Source organism: Spinacia oleracea, chromosome 4 (genome assembly GCF_020520425.1).
Source record: "Spinacia oleracea cultivar Varoflay chromosome 4, BTI_SOV_V1, whole genome shotgun sequence".
NCBI lineage: Eukaryota > Viridiplantae > Streptophyta > Magnoliopsida > Caryophyllales > Amaranthaceae > Spinacia > Spinacia oleracea.
This window is the reverse complement of record NC_079490.1, coordinates 148,656,075-148,670,189: the sequence shown is the minus strand read 5'-3', so window position 1 is coordinate 148,670,189 and position 14,115 is coordinate 148,656,075. Positions and strand designations below refer to the sequence as shown.

General features: G+C 35.0%; 1 protein-coding gene across 1 annotated transcript; it reads left to right on the top strand.

Annotated features, from left to right (window-relative positions):
- The first annotated feature begins 11,752 nt into the window (after positions 1–11,752).
- On the top strand, positions 11,753–14,102 carry LOC110804072 (uncharacterized). Its single transcript, XM_022009638.2, has 3 exons — positions 11,753–12,061; positions 13,021–13,226; positions 13,526–14,102. The coding sequence occupies exons 1-3, from the start codon at positions 11,972–11,974 to the stop codon at positions 13,743–13,745; spliced, it is 516 nt and encodes a 171-aa protein (XP_021865330.1). The 5' UTR covers positions 11,753–11,971; the 3' UTR covers positions 13,746–14,102.
- Positions 14,103–14,115: the final 13 nt, after the last annotated feature.

Sequence of the window (14,115 nt, the reverse complement as noted above, 5' to 3'; positions counted from 1 at the left end):
TCCTGGATGCCTGCTTCAATCCGTAGATTGATTTCTTTAGCTTGCATACCTTTTTAGCATTCTTTGGATCCTCAAAACCTTCAGGCTGTGTCATAAACACAGTTTCTGTTAAAACGCCGTTTAAGAAAGCAGTTTTGACATCCATCTGCCATATTTCGTAATCGTAATATGCAGCGATTGCTAACATTATCCGAATAGACTTCACATCCCCAAATCTTAAGAAAAGACACATTTGGAGGCTTTCCAAACCATAATTCGTATGGAGTCTTTTCGACAGCTTTAGACGGAGCTCTATTTATAGTGAGTGCAGCTGTATTTAGTGCATGTCCCCAAAATTCTAATGGAAGTTCGGCCTGACCCATCATTGACCTGACCATGTCTAGCAAGGTTCTGTTCCTCCGTTCCGACACACCGTTCCATTGTGGTGTTCCAGGAGGAGTCAACTCTGATAGAATTCCACATTCTTTCAGATGGTCATCAAATTCATAGCTCAGATATTCACCGCCTCTATCAGACCGCAGTGCTTTAATCTTCTTGCCTAATTGATTCTCTACTTCACTCTGAAATTCCTTGAATTTGTCAAAGGATTCAGACTTATGCTTCATTAGGTAGACATAACCATACCTACTGAAGTCATCACTGAAAGTGATAAAGTAGCTTAAACCACCTCTAGCATTTGTACTCATTGGTCCACATACATCTGTATGGATTAAACCCAATAGTTCATTTGCTCTTTCTCCAACTTTAGAGAAAGGTTGCTTTGTCATTTTGCCAAGTAAACATGATTCGCATTTACCATAATCCTCTAAGTCAAATGGTTCTAGAATTCCTTCCTTTTGAAGTCTTTCTAAGCGTTTCAAGTTTATATGGCCTAATCGACAATGCCACAGATAGGTGAGATCTGAATCATTCTTTTTGGCCTTTTTGGTATTTATGTTATATACTTGTTTGTCGTGATCTAATAAATAAAGTCCATTGACTAATCTAGCAGATCCATAAAACATCTCTTTAAAATAAAACGAACAACTATTGTCTTTTATTAAAAAGGAAAATCCCTTAGCATCTAAGCAAGAAACTGAAATGATGTTTTTAGTAAGACTTGGAACATGGAAACATTCTTCCAGTTCCAAAACTAGCCCGGAGGGCAACGACAAATAGTAAGTTCCTACAGCTAATGCAGCAATCCGTGCTCCATTTCCCACTCGTAGGTCGACTTCACCCTTGCTTAACTTTCTACTTCTTCTTAGTCCCTGTGGATTGGAACATAAGTGTGAGCCACAACCTGTATCTAATACCCAAGAAGTTGAATTAGCAAGTATACAGTCTATAACGAAAATACCTGAAGATGGAACGACTGTTCCGTTCTTCTGATCTTCCTTTAGCTTCAAGCAATCTCTCTTCCAATGCCCCTTCTTCTTGCAGTAGAAGCATTCGGATTCAGAAGTGGGTTGACTGACCTTCCTCTTTACAGATTTGGCTCCAGTTTGCTTAGTTGGGCTGGCCTTGTTGCCACCTTTCTTAGCATTCCTCTTCTTTCCAGATTTCTTGAACTTGCCCCCACGCACCATAAGCACATCCTGCTTATCACTTTTGAGCGTCTTTTCAGCGGTCTTCAGCATACCGTGAAGCTCAGTGAGCGTTTTGTCCAGACTATTCATACTGTAGTTCAGTTTGAACTGATCATACCCGCTATGAAGAGAATGGAGGATGGTGTCTATAGCCATTTCCTGAGAAAATTGCTGATCCAGCCGACTCATATTCTCAATGAGTCCAATCATTTTGAGAACATGTGGACTTACGGGCTCGCCTTTCTTAAGCTTGGTCTCAAGAATTTGCCTATGAGTCTCGAATCTTTCGACTCGAGCCAGATCTTGGAACATGTTCTTCAACTCACTGATGATTGTGAAAGCATCTGAGTTGATGAACGTTTTCTGCAGATCCGCACTCATGGTGGCGAGCATTAGACATTTCACATCCTTGTTGGCATCAATCCAACGATAGAGGGCTGCCTGAGTGACCCCGTCGCCTGCAGCTTCGGGCATCGCCTCATCTAGGACATACTCCTTTTCTTCCTGCATAAGAACTATTTGCAAGTTCCTTTGCCAGTCAAGGAAGTTTTTCCCGTTCAACTTCTCCTTTTCGAGAATTGATCGAATGTTGAATGAATTTTTGTTTGCCATATTAAAAACTACAATTGAAAAGAATAAACAAATAAATAACCATTCACAGTTTCTCTTAATAAACTTAAATTCTAGCATATATGCATAATTCAATGTTTATTAAGCATTTTATTCAAGTTATGTGTTCCGGCAGGTGTGAATAAAATGATTCCAAGATCCTAAAATCATTGAAGAACTAAGCACAGTTTGTCGACTTAATCCTAGAACATCTTAGGTAAGCAAAAGCCTTTTGCTAATAGTCTAGAAACTATTCTTGGTTGATAGGTACGTCTAAGAACTTATTAGGTAAACCTATCGATTTTGCCACGACATAAAAGGACTCCTTACTTATATCGTTGAGTTTCACCAAAACTAACATGTACTCACAATTATTTGTGTACCTTGCCCCTTTAGGACCAATAAGTAACACCTCGCTGAGCGAAAACTATTACTAGATTGATGTAAAGGATATCCAAGCAAGTGTATATTTTGGCATGGCACCTTTTAACTCAATTTTTAAGTTTGGAACTTAAGACTCTTACTATGTTGGTTAGATTTTAAGTGAACTAAAATCCTTAATCATGCAACATAATCAAGCTTTTGATCTCATGCATTTTAAGACATATTTAAAAGCGATAAATAACTTAAAACATGCATAAGATAAATGTGATCTAGTATGGCCCGACTTCATCTTGAAGTTTTGACTTCAAAGTCCGTCTTGAAAATCTCCGTGGGAGGCACCATTTTCTTCAAATAGGATAAGCTATAACTAATCACAACTATTTGATGGTTCGCAGACCATATTTGAATTGAAAAATAACTTTGGTACTTTAGACCAATTACATTCAAATTGATGGTACGCAGACCATATTTTCTATCCTATTTGGGCCATACTAGTCACTTCATAACCTGCAAAACAGTACATATACAATATATACCATTCACCCATTCATTATCATGAATGGCCCACTTAGCTGGTTAGTAAAACACATTATGCATCACGTAAATATTTGCAGCAATTAATCAAGGGCACCAATAATCTACCAATTATTCAGTCCTTATTAATTCTAATCAAGTTGTTTTAACCTTAAGGATTTGTAGACCTAATCAAGAGTTTATGACTAAAAAGCGCTCCCACTTAAACCAATAAATTCATATGCTTTACTAATTTTAAACATAAAAATGTATTTCTAGTCTAACCGGAAACATACAATTTTAATTAAAATTTAAAGCTCATATAAATTTATAATTGAATCCAAAAAGTTTAATTTAATTTCAGTCGTTATTTAAATTAATTCATGATTTTAATTTTAGTAAAATAATTAGAATAAATAACATTTATTATAATTACAATATTCAAAATTAAAATCCAAGAAAATAATTTAAATTATTAATTTTAAAATTAATTAAAATTACGTGAACTGAATTTTTTTTAAATTAAACATTCAAAACGATCTAATCGTAACGCAAACACCCTACGCATTGCACGCCCATGGGCCGCACGCATACAGCCATTGCTGGCCATATGCGCGCAGCCCATGCGCTCGTCGCATAGCTGCTGCTCTACCAATCGCAAGCCATCGCACGCTGTGGTGCTCGCTGCGCGCGCGCCAGCGCTCGTCGCACGCGAGCCATCGCTCGCAGTGCGCGCTCGCCAGCGCTCGCTGTGCGCGCGAGCCATCGCTCGCTGGGCGCGCGACATCGCTCGCTGGGCGCGCGACATCGCTCGTTGTGCGCGCGAGCAACGCTGGGCGCAGCGCTCGTGGCACGCGAGCTTGCGCTCGCTGCGCGCGAGGCTGCGCGCTCTTGCGCGAGGCAGTGCGCGTTGTGGCGCAGCTCGCTTGCTGCCCACACGCGACTGCCTTGGCTTGCCTTTCGCCCATGCCCATTTGTTCATAGCTCGTGGCCCACGACACAAGGCAGGGCTGCTGCCTTGTGCTCGTGCACTACGCCCTTGCTCATTGCATTCGTGCCGCACGGGCGACGAGCTCCCTTGCTCGTCGTCGCATGCCCGCACTATACAACACCCCTTAAGGGTAACACGAAGCGTCCATTGCTTTGTGCGTGCAAGTTTTATGAACGAATCGCATAAAAATTTAAAATTTATATTTAAAATTAATGACAAATTAATAAATAATATTAATTTCATAATTTTAGGGCGAAAAATCGAAAATTTATTATCCAATTGATTTCCGATTGTCATGGATTCAAGTCTAGGTCATAAAAATTTAAAATTTATCATAAATTTACAATTTTTATGGTGGTTTATAATCATAGGTTTCTAATTAAATTATAATTAATTATGAAAATCAAATTAATTCTAAATTATTCTAATTTTCAACAAATTAATCATAATTACAAATTAGATTGCATAATTAACAAGGCTAGGCATTCAAACTTGTTAAACATATACAGTAGGTCAATCAAAAATTCAAGATTTATCAACAAGAATCGCAAATATTTAATTTAACATCTTAAATTTACGAAATTTTGCATTCGAAAAACTAAAACCTTCGAAAAGTCATAGTTAAGCTTCGAATTTGAGAATTCTGGGTTCGGCAGAAAAATACTGTTTTTGTCAAAATTTTAGAATGCCTTTTACATGCGGAATTGACACAAAAATCACTCGATTTGGATGAGTAACGAAGAAACTGCCGAAAAACTGCGTACGTATAATTAAATAAACGCAATTTGCAATTAATTAACAATTACGAAAATTAATCACCCCTTTTAATTCTTGCAAATTTGTAATATTTAACCATGTTTATGCAAATTAGATTATGAAAATAATAAGGGGCTCGTGATACCACTGTTAGGTTATGATACATATGATATTACATAAATCATGCGGAAACAACCATTAACCCAGGATTACATATTATTTACACATAATCATATAGCATAATTTAGATGCATACTCTTTGTTGCGTGCCCTCCCTAGCTGCGCCCGAACCGAGCAAGAACAAGTCTTTAGGACTCCAAGTGTCGTCCCTCCGTAGATAGTCCACAGCACGTCCGGATCCGCCTTAAGATTGACCAACTAGAATCGCTCTTAAGGTACTAGAATTTTCGGCACTTTTGAGCAAGATGTGTGATTGAATTTTTCTCTCAAAAACTCACTTTGAATACTTTTAAAACTCGTTATAAATTGTGAACCCAGGCCACATATTTATAGGGGTATGGAAAGGGAATTGGAATCCTATTCAGATACAAATTAATTAAACCTAGAATCCTACAAGAACTCTAATTAATTAATTTATCAAATAGAATTAGGAATTTAATCATTAACCGAACTCTGCACGTTTTAGGAATCGTGCATGAACACAAACACTTACGCACACACACACGGCAGCCACGATGGGCCGCCCATGCGCGTGCGTGCGAGCAGCAGCCCACGCAGCGAGGCCTACGCGAGCTACAAGCCCACGTAGCTCCTGCGCGCGCTGCGCGCGCTGTGCGCGCTGCCACGGCCTGCTGGGCCTGGCCTTGCGCTGGGCCTGGCGTGGCCTTGGCTGTTCGTGTGGCGCGCTTGGCTTGCTGGGCGATGGCCTGGCTTCGTGCTGGGCCCTCGTCCGGCAGGCCTCGTCCGATGCTTATTCGTACGATACGCTTCCGATTAAATTTCCGATTCCGGAATTCATTTCCGATACGAACAATATTTAATATTTCCGATTCCGGAATTAATTTCCGTTTCGAACAAATATTTAATATTTCCGTTTCCGGAATTATTTTCCGATTCCGATAATATTTCCGATTCTGACAATATTTCCGTTTCCGGCAATATTTCCGATTCTGGCAATATTTCCATTTCCGATAATATTTTCCGATACGTACCATGTTTCCGTTTCCGGCAACATCTACGACTTGGATAATATTTATATTTCCGATACTTCCATATTTCCGTTTCCGGTAATATCATCGTTTCCGGAGTATTCATTTCTTGCCTGTGACGATCTCAGCTCCCACTGAAACCAAGATCCGTCGATTCCGAATATTCATAGATGGAGTATTTAATGCCATTAAATACTTGATCCGTTTACGTACTATTTGTGTGACCCTACGGGTTCAGTCAAGAGTAAGCTGTGGATTAATATCATTAATTCCACTTGAACTGAAGCGGCCTCTAGCTAGGCATTCAGCTCACTTGATCTCACTGAATTATTAACTTGTTAATTAATACTGAACCGCATTTATTAGACTTAACATAGAATGCATACTTGGACCAAGGGCATTATTTCCTTCAAAAGTAAGGGTATGTGTGAATATAATAGCTAGATTAAAAATCAAATAGTTGCATCTAAAATTTAGGAACTACGTAGTAAAGTAGTATATAGATTAGATTACACAAGTTTTTTCATGTTTAAAGAAGTTATATTAATTTTTTAAAGACGTAAAATATTACTATCAATTGCGGTGATGATTATCGAATTTAGTTGCTAAATATACTACGTACAAAATAGTACAATCAATGACGGTTATAATTATCTCATTTAGTTGATAAATATATTACGTATAAAATAGTACAATCAATGCCTTTTTATAATGATCGCATTTAGCTGTTAAAATGTTGTAGAGTACGTACTATTGTAATTTTTTATACACTCCTATTCATACTTGATTTTCTAATTTATTTGTGTTCGAATTATGTAAGTACGAAATACAAATAAGTAGAATACCCTTGAATTTTTATAAAAATCATAACATATTCGGTATAATGGATTAATTTTTAATAAAAAGATAATCTTAAATTGATTATATTGTTACCAAATATAGAAAAGATACAATATATAATTTAAAAATGTATTCCCTATGTATAGAATGAAATCTTTTTTTATTTTGAGGAAAAGAGAAGCAAATATATTTTTGAGGTAAATGTTAACAAAATAATTATAGAATCAAGTATTTTATTTTACTTTTTAATTTTTTTATATCTACAAGAGAGGCCAATCAGTGAGATTTGTCATCACCACATTGATTTTCTCTCTTTTAGTATAATATATAGATTAGCTCATGTCATATGTCAAGCAGAGCTAAGAGCATCATCAACCTTGACAGAGGCCTGTTGTCAAGTTGTAGTTGACCTTTTCATTTTTGTGCAATGTTGACAAAGAGGAATATTAACTTATTTCTAAACTTGGCTTGGGTCAGGTTTCTGGCAAATGGTCAAGTAAATAGGCGTGCCTTTATTTTTCATTGTTAATGGTTTAAGTATTTATCTTTTATTGGCTTAGAATATTTGTTTTGTGGTGTTTTTAAAAAAAATAGAAGATTTGGGTTGTGGTGTTAATTCGCTATTTTTATATGTATGAAAATAATTTGCATTATTTTAATATATTAATTATAATTTTTATTTTAAAATTTAGTAGTTGATAAAATTAGTTATTGTGTAGGAATTAGAATTTGAGGTGGGGTTTATGTAAGAAATAGGTGAAATAAATTATTGATCTTGAGTCAAGATTGTAGAAAAAAAAGAAGTAAGAATCAGAGTGAGGTGTGTCAAGTTAATGAAAAATGAGGTGGAAAATGAAGAAAGATGAGAGAAAAATTATTCTACGCTTGACCAAGAATCAAGGATGTATATGGTCTAAAGAACATACGTACTCAAGTTTTTTTTAACTGTTTTGTCTCGATTGCATAACCATATTTTACTATACATTCTGACCAGTATAAGAAAAATGAGTTATGTTGGTCAACAACTTATTAGATCTGTCTCAATGTATATACTTTCTCCTTTTGGAAATACTCGCAATGTTTGGACTTTTTACACTATTCATATATTCTATTTTGACTATTGTCGGTGATTTATATATTAGATAAATATAGTAATTTGGGATCTTGTTAGATTCGTCTTGATGTGTATTTTTAAAATATTAACTTTTTATTATTTTTGCTTGAAGAGAATTTAAGATATTAATGATCAAAATTGTGCATTGGCATGTGTGAAAGTGACCAACGTTGCGAGTATTTTTAAACAAAGGAAGTATTTTATAATATCAACTTATAACAAACTTCTAATGTTAATCTATACTAATATATTAAAATACTATAGAACAATATACGTGCACCCGGCTCAGGGTGCACCATTTCAAATTTTCTCATTATATGTGAGGAGAAAATGTGAGCACTAATAATTTTCAGAGTAATTAATCAACTAATGATGAAGAAAAGGATAAGACTTTGTTTTGATTTTCGGATGTGGAGTTTCAGCTTGGGAAGGTTGCTACGGCCGCTATTCTTGTGTCACCCCCGTAATTTTATAACGACAATATCTATATGGGCACATATTTACAACAAATAAATATGAGTAGAAGTCAAAATCCGGGTGACGCCCCAGCCACACAATAGTTTAACATATTAAAGATTGAAGTCACACATTGTTAGACAATGTAATAATTAACAACGAAATGTAAACTACTATGGCATATTACATTTAGTCATTTAAGATGCAGTAAACCAATTGCTTGTTGGTTCAGTGTTGATTGGGGCTGAACTTGGTAGGGAGGACCCGTGTTCGATTCCTCGCAACAACAATTGGGAGGGGACTGAAACCTATCCACCCACAACTCATCCTGGATCCGAATTAGCCCTGAGGATGAACCGGATTCTAACACAAAAAAAAAAAAAAAAAAATACCATGCATTAAGACGTTCGAATATTTGGTTTGATATTTGGACCCATTCAGAATCATTAGATTAAACTTTGTAAGTAATGACGGATCCGGCAACTTAGAGATAGGGTACGTAATGATGGATATAACTTCCAATAAACTCATAACCATGAAATTTCGGGGCAAAAAATCTATAGGGAAATTCTCATTGGTAGCATTATACTTTTGCAAATTCTCATTGATAACAAAATTTTTGCCACATTCTCTAAAATAGCATTAATAATTTAGAATCTCTCTAATCTAACATTATTTTAATAATTTCTAACAAAATGTATTCTCTAAATAATAGATTACCAACTTAGACTGTTCGAGTAATTTAATCTTTGAATACATGTTATCTCTGCTTGATTTTCTTCTAAGGGAATTATTAATTTTTAATATCATGACCTTAATGGATAGGAGATTAATCACAACAATTGAATTGTAGCATTTACACGATCATTGGAGTCACCTTCCCTTTCTTCGGAGATCTTCTCAGTTTCTTCGGTGGATTCGGCTAATCGGCTTTGCTCCCACGTCGTACTTCGTAAGCTCTTCACAGCAAACCTTCTTCTCTTACTTGTAACATTGGTTTAAAAAAAACAGAGCTTTAACTTTGCTGTCATCCCGAAATTTGTTTTGGAGAGGAACTAAACTCTGAATTTTGGTAAAGTATTTTGGTTGGGAATGTTTGAGGATAGTAATTAAAAAGATGGCTATTTAGTATAATATTGAACCATATTCAGTATTTAATCGGTTAATTTGGTGGAAATTTTTAAAATAATGTTAGATTAGAGAAATACTAAATTACTAATGCTATTTTAGAGAAAGTGATAAAAGTTTTGTTACCAATGAGAATTTGCAAAAGTATAATGCTACCGTGGAGAATTTCCCAAATCTATAATATAAATTCATCCACCAATTTATCAGTCGTTGATGTATATAGTTCAATTTTTTGATATTGATGTCTACGGTTGCAAAGAAGATTGTATATTTGTAATTGATTGATCCATTAAGATTAGTTTGCCAAAATTTTAAGTTAAGCTCTTCTATTGATTGAACCTTTGAAAAAGATAATTAACGTTGACACGTACTTTTATTACTCCATTATCCATACACATCTTGATAATTAAAAATTATTCCTTCAGTTTTTAATTGTTCTCTTTTAAATTTAGTTTTTTCAAGCAGATTCCAAATATTTCGTAGGAAAAACAAAAAGAAAAGGATTAGAATAATTTTGATCCCGTTAATTGTGATAATTAACGTTTTAATTGTGGTCGATAAAATTAAAACTTGAATTGCTCAAAATATTGAATGCGGAGTATTATCATTTTTGTTCGTTGCAAATAGGAAATAGAAAATTCATGAACGATTCCCTAAAAATTGCTAAAACGAAAACTTATTTCCAACTTGCATTGGTTTTAAACTATTTTTTATGATACCGTCTACATAGGATCGTGTACGAGTTTCGTACGTTTTTTTTAATAATAAGATAAACCACTAACACCAGTAGCAGTTTAATTAAAAGAACCACTAACACTAGTAGCATTTCTATATGTTAAACTGTTACCACTGATAGCGGTTCATCTTATTATCATTAAAATAATCATTAAACTAGTATGTGTGCCTGTGTGGGAAACATATAATAAGATGAACTGCTAACAGTGATATAACATATAGAACCGCTACTAGTGTTAGTGGTTCTTTAGGTTAAACCGCTACTGGTGTTAGCGGTTCATCTTAGTAAATCGCTAACATTGTTGACGGTTTTATGCCATATTAAAAAAGAATTTACGAAGCTAAGACTCGATTCTACGTAGATGGTACAATAATAGTTTATAAATCATTGCAAATTAAGAATTAGTTTTCGTTTTAGTTTTTTTTTTTAAAAATAAATCGTTCGAAAATTCATAGATCTGCTACACGTGGAATCAAAAGTTCGTAATTTTTTTCTTTGACATCGGGGTCTAAAGTCATTCAAAGACTGCAAACACCAAGAATATGACCGACAAAACAAGCAACTGCATTTTTGCTGTGTTCAACCGTTGGATCACTTTGATGTAAAGGTCTTTAGTCTTTACCATTGAAAAATATGATTTGGACATCACCGACACATAACTGACAACTAATTGCACTTTAATTTGCATCCCGTTTATTTGTTCACTTAATTTACAAATTAAAGCACGAAATAAATTTTGTACAAATTTTTCTTTTACATCCTGCGTAAATATTTTAAATGATTAAATATTTAACTTTAAGTATCTTATTAGAGATTTTAAAGGATTCTCAAAGATATTTTAAAGGATCAATCTATACATAGTCTATACCTAGTCTATTTATACCTAGTATTTAAAAAGAATAACCATATATTATTATAAGTCATGTGTCACCATAGATTATTTTTATTGATTTATTTCATAAATCAGAAATGCTCAATTTATTGGAGCTAACATATAATTGTTTAAAATGTTATTCCATGATTGGTAGTACTTTTTAGAAGACCAATAAAATAATTACAAAATGGTGTAATTTTGTAAGAAAACTAATAAAATAATATAAAGAGTGAAACGTTGTGAGAGAAGAATAAGAATACTTTGTTTAAGAATTAGAAGAAAAAAAAAAATGTATGCATGAGTTCTAATCATTTGATTTACAAATAAAAATTATCTAAACTTATATGATATTGTCTAAATATATCGGACCTAATTTTAGTGATAAATCTCACTTGCGTGACCTTCAGTCTTTGTGAGTCTTCTCTAAACTTTATTGATTGTGAAGTAAGTGAAAACAAGGTGACAAAGGAGTTCCAGAGGTTAACTTTTTGGTGCCAGTAAATTACAACAATTTTACTATTCCGAATAATAAATTGAATAAAAAAAGAAAATGGGCGCTAAAACAGAGCTGGCAGGGAGTCGCATTCTTGTCTGGGTCTCTCTCAAACAGCGGTTACATTAGATGCTTCCACTTCACTCCTTCACCTTCCCACCCTTTTCATCTTCTTTTATGTTAAAAAGAAATATACCCACCACCTACTTAACTCAAGAGGTGCCTGCAATTGCAATACAGAAACAAATAAAATCACATTATTAAGTTTTTACCAACTACAGTACGAATTTCATATACACAGAAATTCCCCAGATCTTGTTAGCTTGAAAGCTCGCAAATTATGGCGTCTAAGCTTGTTATCATTGCTGTTATTGTCCTGGATATCATTGCTTTCGGCCTCGCTGTTGCCGCTGAACAAAGACGAAGCACTGTAAGTTTACTATTTTCATTTCTTATTGCGAATGTTTAGACTACTTCTTCTGTCCGAAATTAATAGTCGCGTTGATCGTGTCACGACTAAAGTAAGGGGAACGACTGAAATTTAGTTGATGGGTTAGTTTATTTGAATGATGATTTTGCTAATTATGATTAGTTGATTGGAATTTCTTATTACTAGATCCGACAGAATTAGCAGATGAGGGCATTTATTTTATTGATTTATTCTCACAAAACAGAGCAAGTTAGTAGCATTTTTTTGTTTAATATATTTTGATCAATTAGTATTTAAATCGTGTGCTGTTTGTTGATCTGATGATATGCTAGATATTTACTGAGTTATTAGCGTTTAATTAAGCTAAATTCCCTGCTTAAATCTTGACCTTTTGAGACTATACTAGAACCCAGAACTGAATCCATGTGGCTCTTGGTGTTGGTCTATTGATCTCACATCTTATTGATTTTCCAAATAATTGAGCATCTACGATCTACCACACATGTAGCACATAAATAATTTGGTAATTTCGATAATTAAGGCGAATCAGATTCTGATATCAATGTATTTTTGCGATCTAGTTGCCATTAAGCTTGAATTATTCAGTTTTGTTGCTGTCAGTTGGGTTCTTTCTGTTAGGAAATGAACCAGTTTACTTATTTGTATCAGAAGTATCAAACTTATCAATGAGGTCTTAGTGTAACGGTTGAATATCCGATGGGAGTACATGTTGTTATTGCCTCTCTAATGAAGGGAAAGAGAGGTGTCATATTTCATATGTTTGTATCAGTTGTTGTAATCAAAGGCCTCAGAAGGACTAATCTTTTGAGTTTAGAAGATTGCGTATTTTCATCTTAATTAGCAGCATCATTAGCTCTTTTTGTATTTTTAAATTTCCATTTATGAATCTCAGCATTGTGTAAGAACATGTAGCAAATGACGGATTTGTCTTTGGCCAGGCCCATATTGTAACAGACCCAGACGCAGACTACAAGTACTGTCAGTATGATTCAGACATTGCCACAGGATATGGAGTTGGTGCATTTTTATGCCTTCTGGCTAGCCAAGCGGTTGTTATGGCAGTAAGCCGATGCTTCTGCTGTGGTCCGGCTCTCGTTCCTGGAGGATCAAGGGCTTGTGCTATCATTCTTTTCATTGTCTGCTGGTATGTATATTTATTCCGTTACCCATAATTATCGTCTTTATGTTTTAATTAACCATTGCAGTTTAATTAATCCTAAACTGAGCCGATGGAGTAATAGAGGTTGCTGAATTTGAGGTCAAAATTCTATTACTTCCCCAAATGTTCTCCAGAAAGGTTGAGAAATCATGGGACTTAATTGTTTCCCTTTGCTTGCCAAGAATGTTGATTTTTACTGAGAGTTCTCTGCTGGTTTTCTCTTCATAAAGCAGAACCTTTTAAACCTTTGATCTTGTTAATTATATGAAACTCCTTGATTTCAGGCTGACATTCTTCATCGCGGAGATATGCTTATTGGCGGGCTCTACAAGGAACGCCTACCACACAAAATACAGGGCCTTCTATGAAGACCGTGCCCCATCTTGTGAAACTTTAAGGAAAGGTGTCTTTGCAGCTGGAGCTGCTTTCACTTTCTTCAGTGCCATTGTCTCTAATTTCTACTATGTTTTCTACTCAAAGGCAAGGGATACCTTCCGACCATGAGCTGCAGTACATAGATCAATATAGGGCCTCCAATACCATGAAAAACATACTACGATGTTTTGGAGTCTTCATGAGCTCACAGAAGACTTTTTTTTTTTTTTTAGCCATTAGTCCTTATTTAGGAAGCCTTTGGAGGAGCATATGTCATGTGTTCGTTGTCGTGCATGCGCTGGTTGTTTGCTTGTTATCTTAGATTCTTGTTGGTTTGTAAGAAATTAAGAAACAAATAGACGGTCTCTCATATCATTGTATTGTAATGTCCCGATTCTTTGGTTAGTGTGACTTGAATAATTCCTACTTGTATAATCTTCGGCAACATCAACAACGCCTTAAGTTATATGTGATTTCAGTTTTTCATATTCCACACATG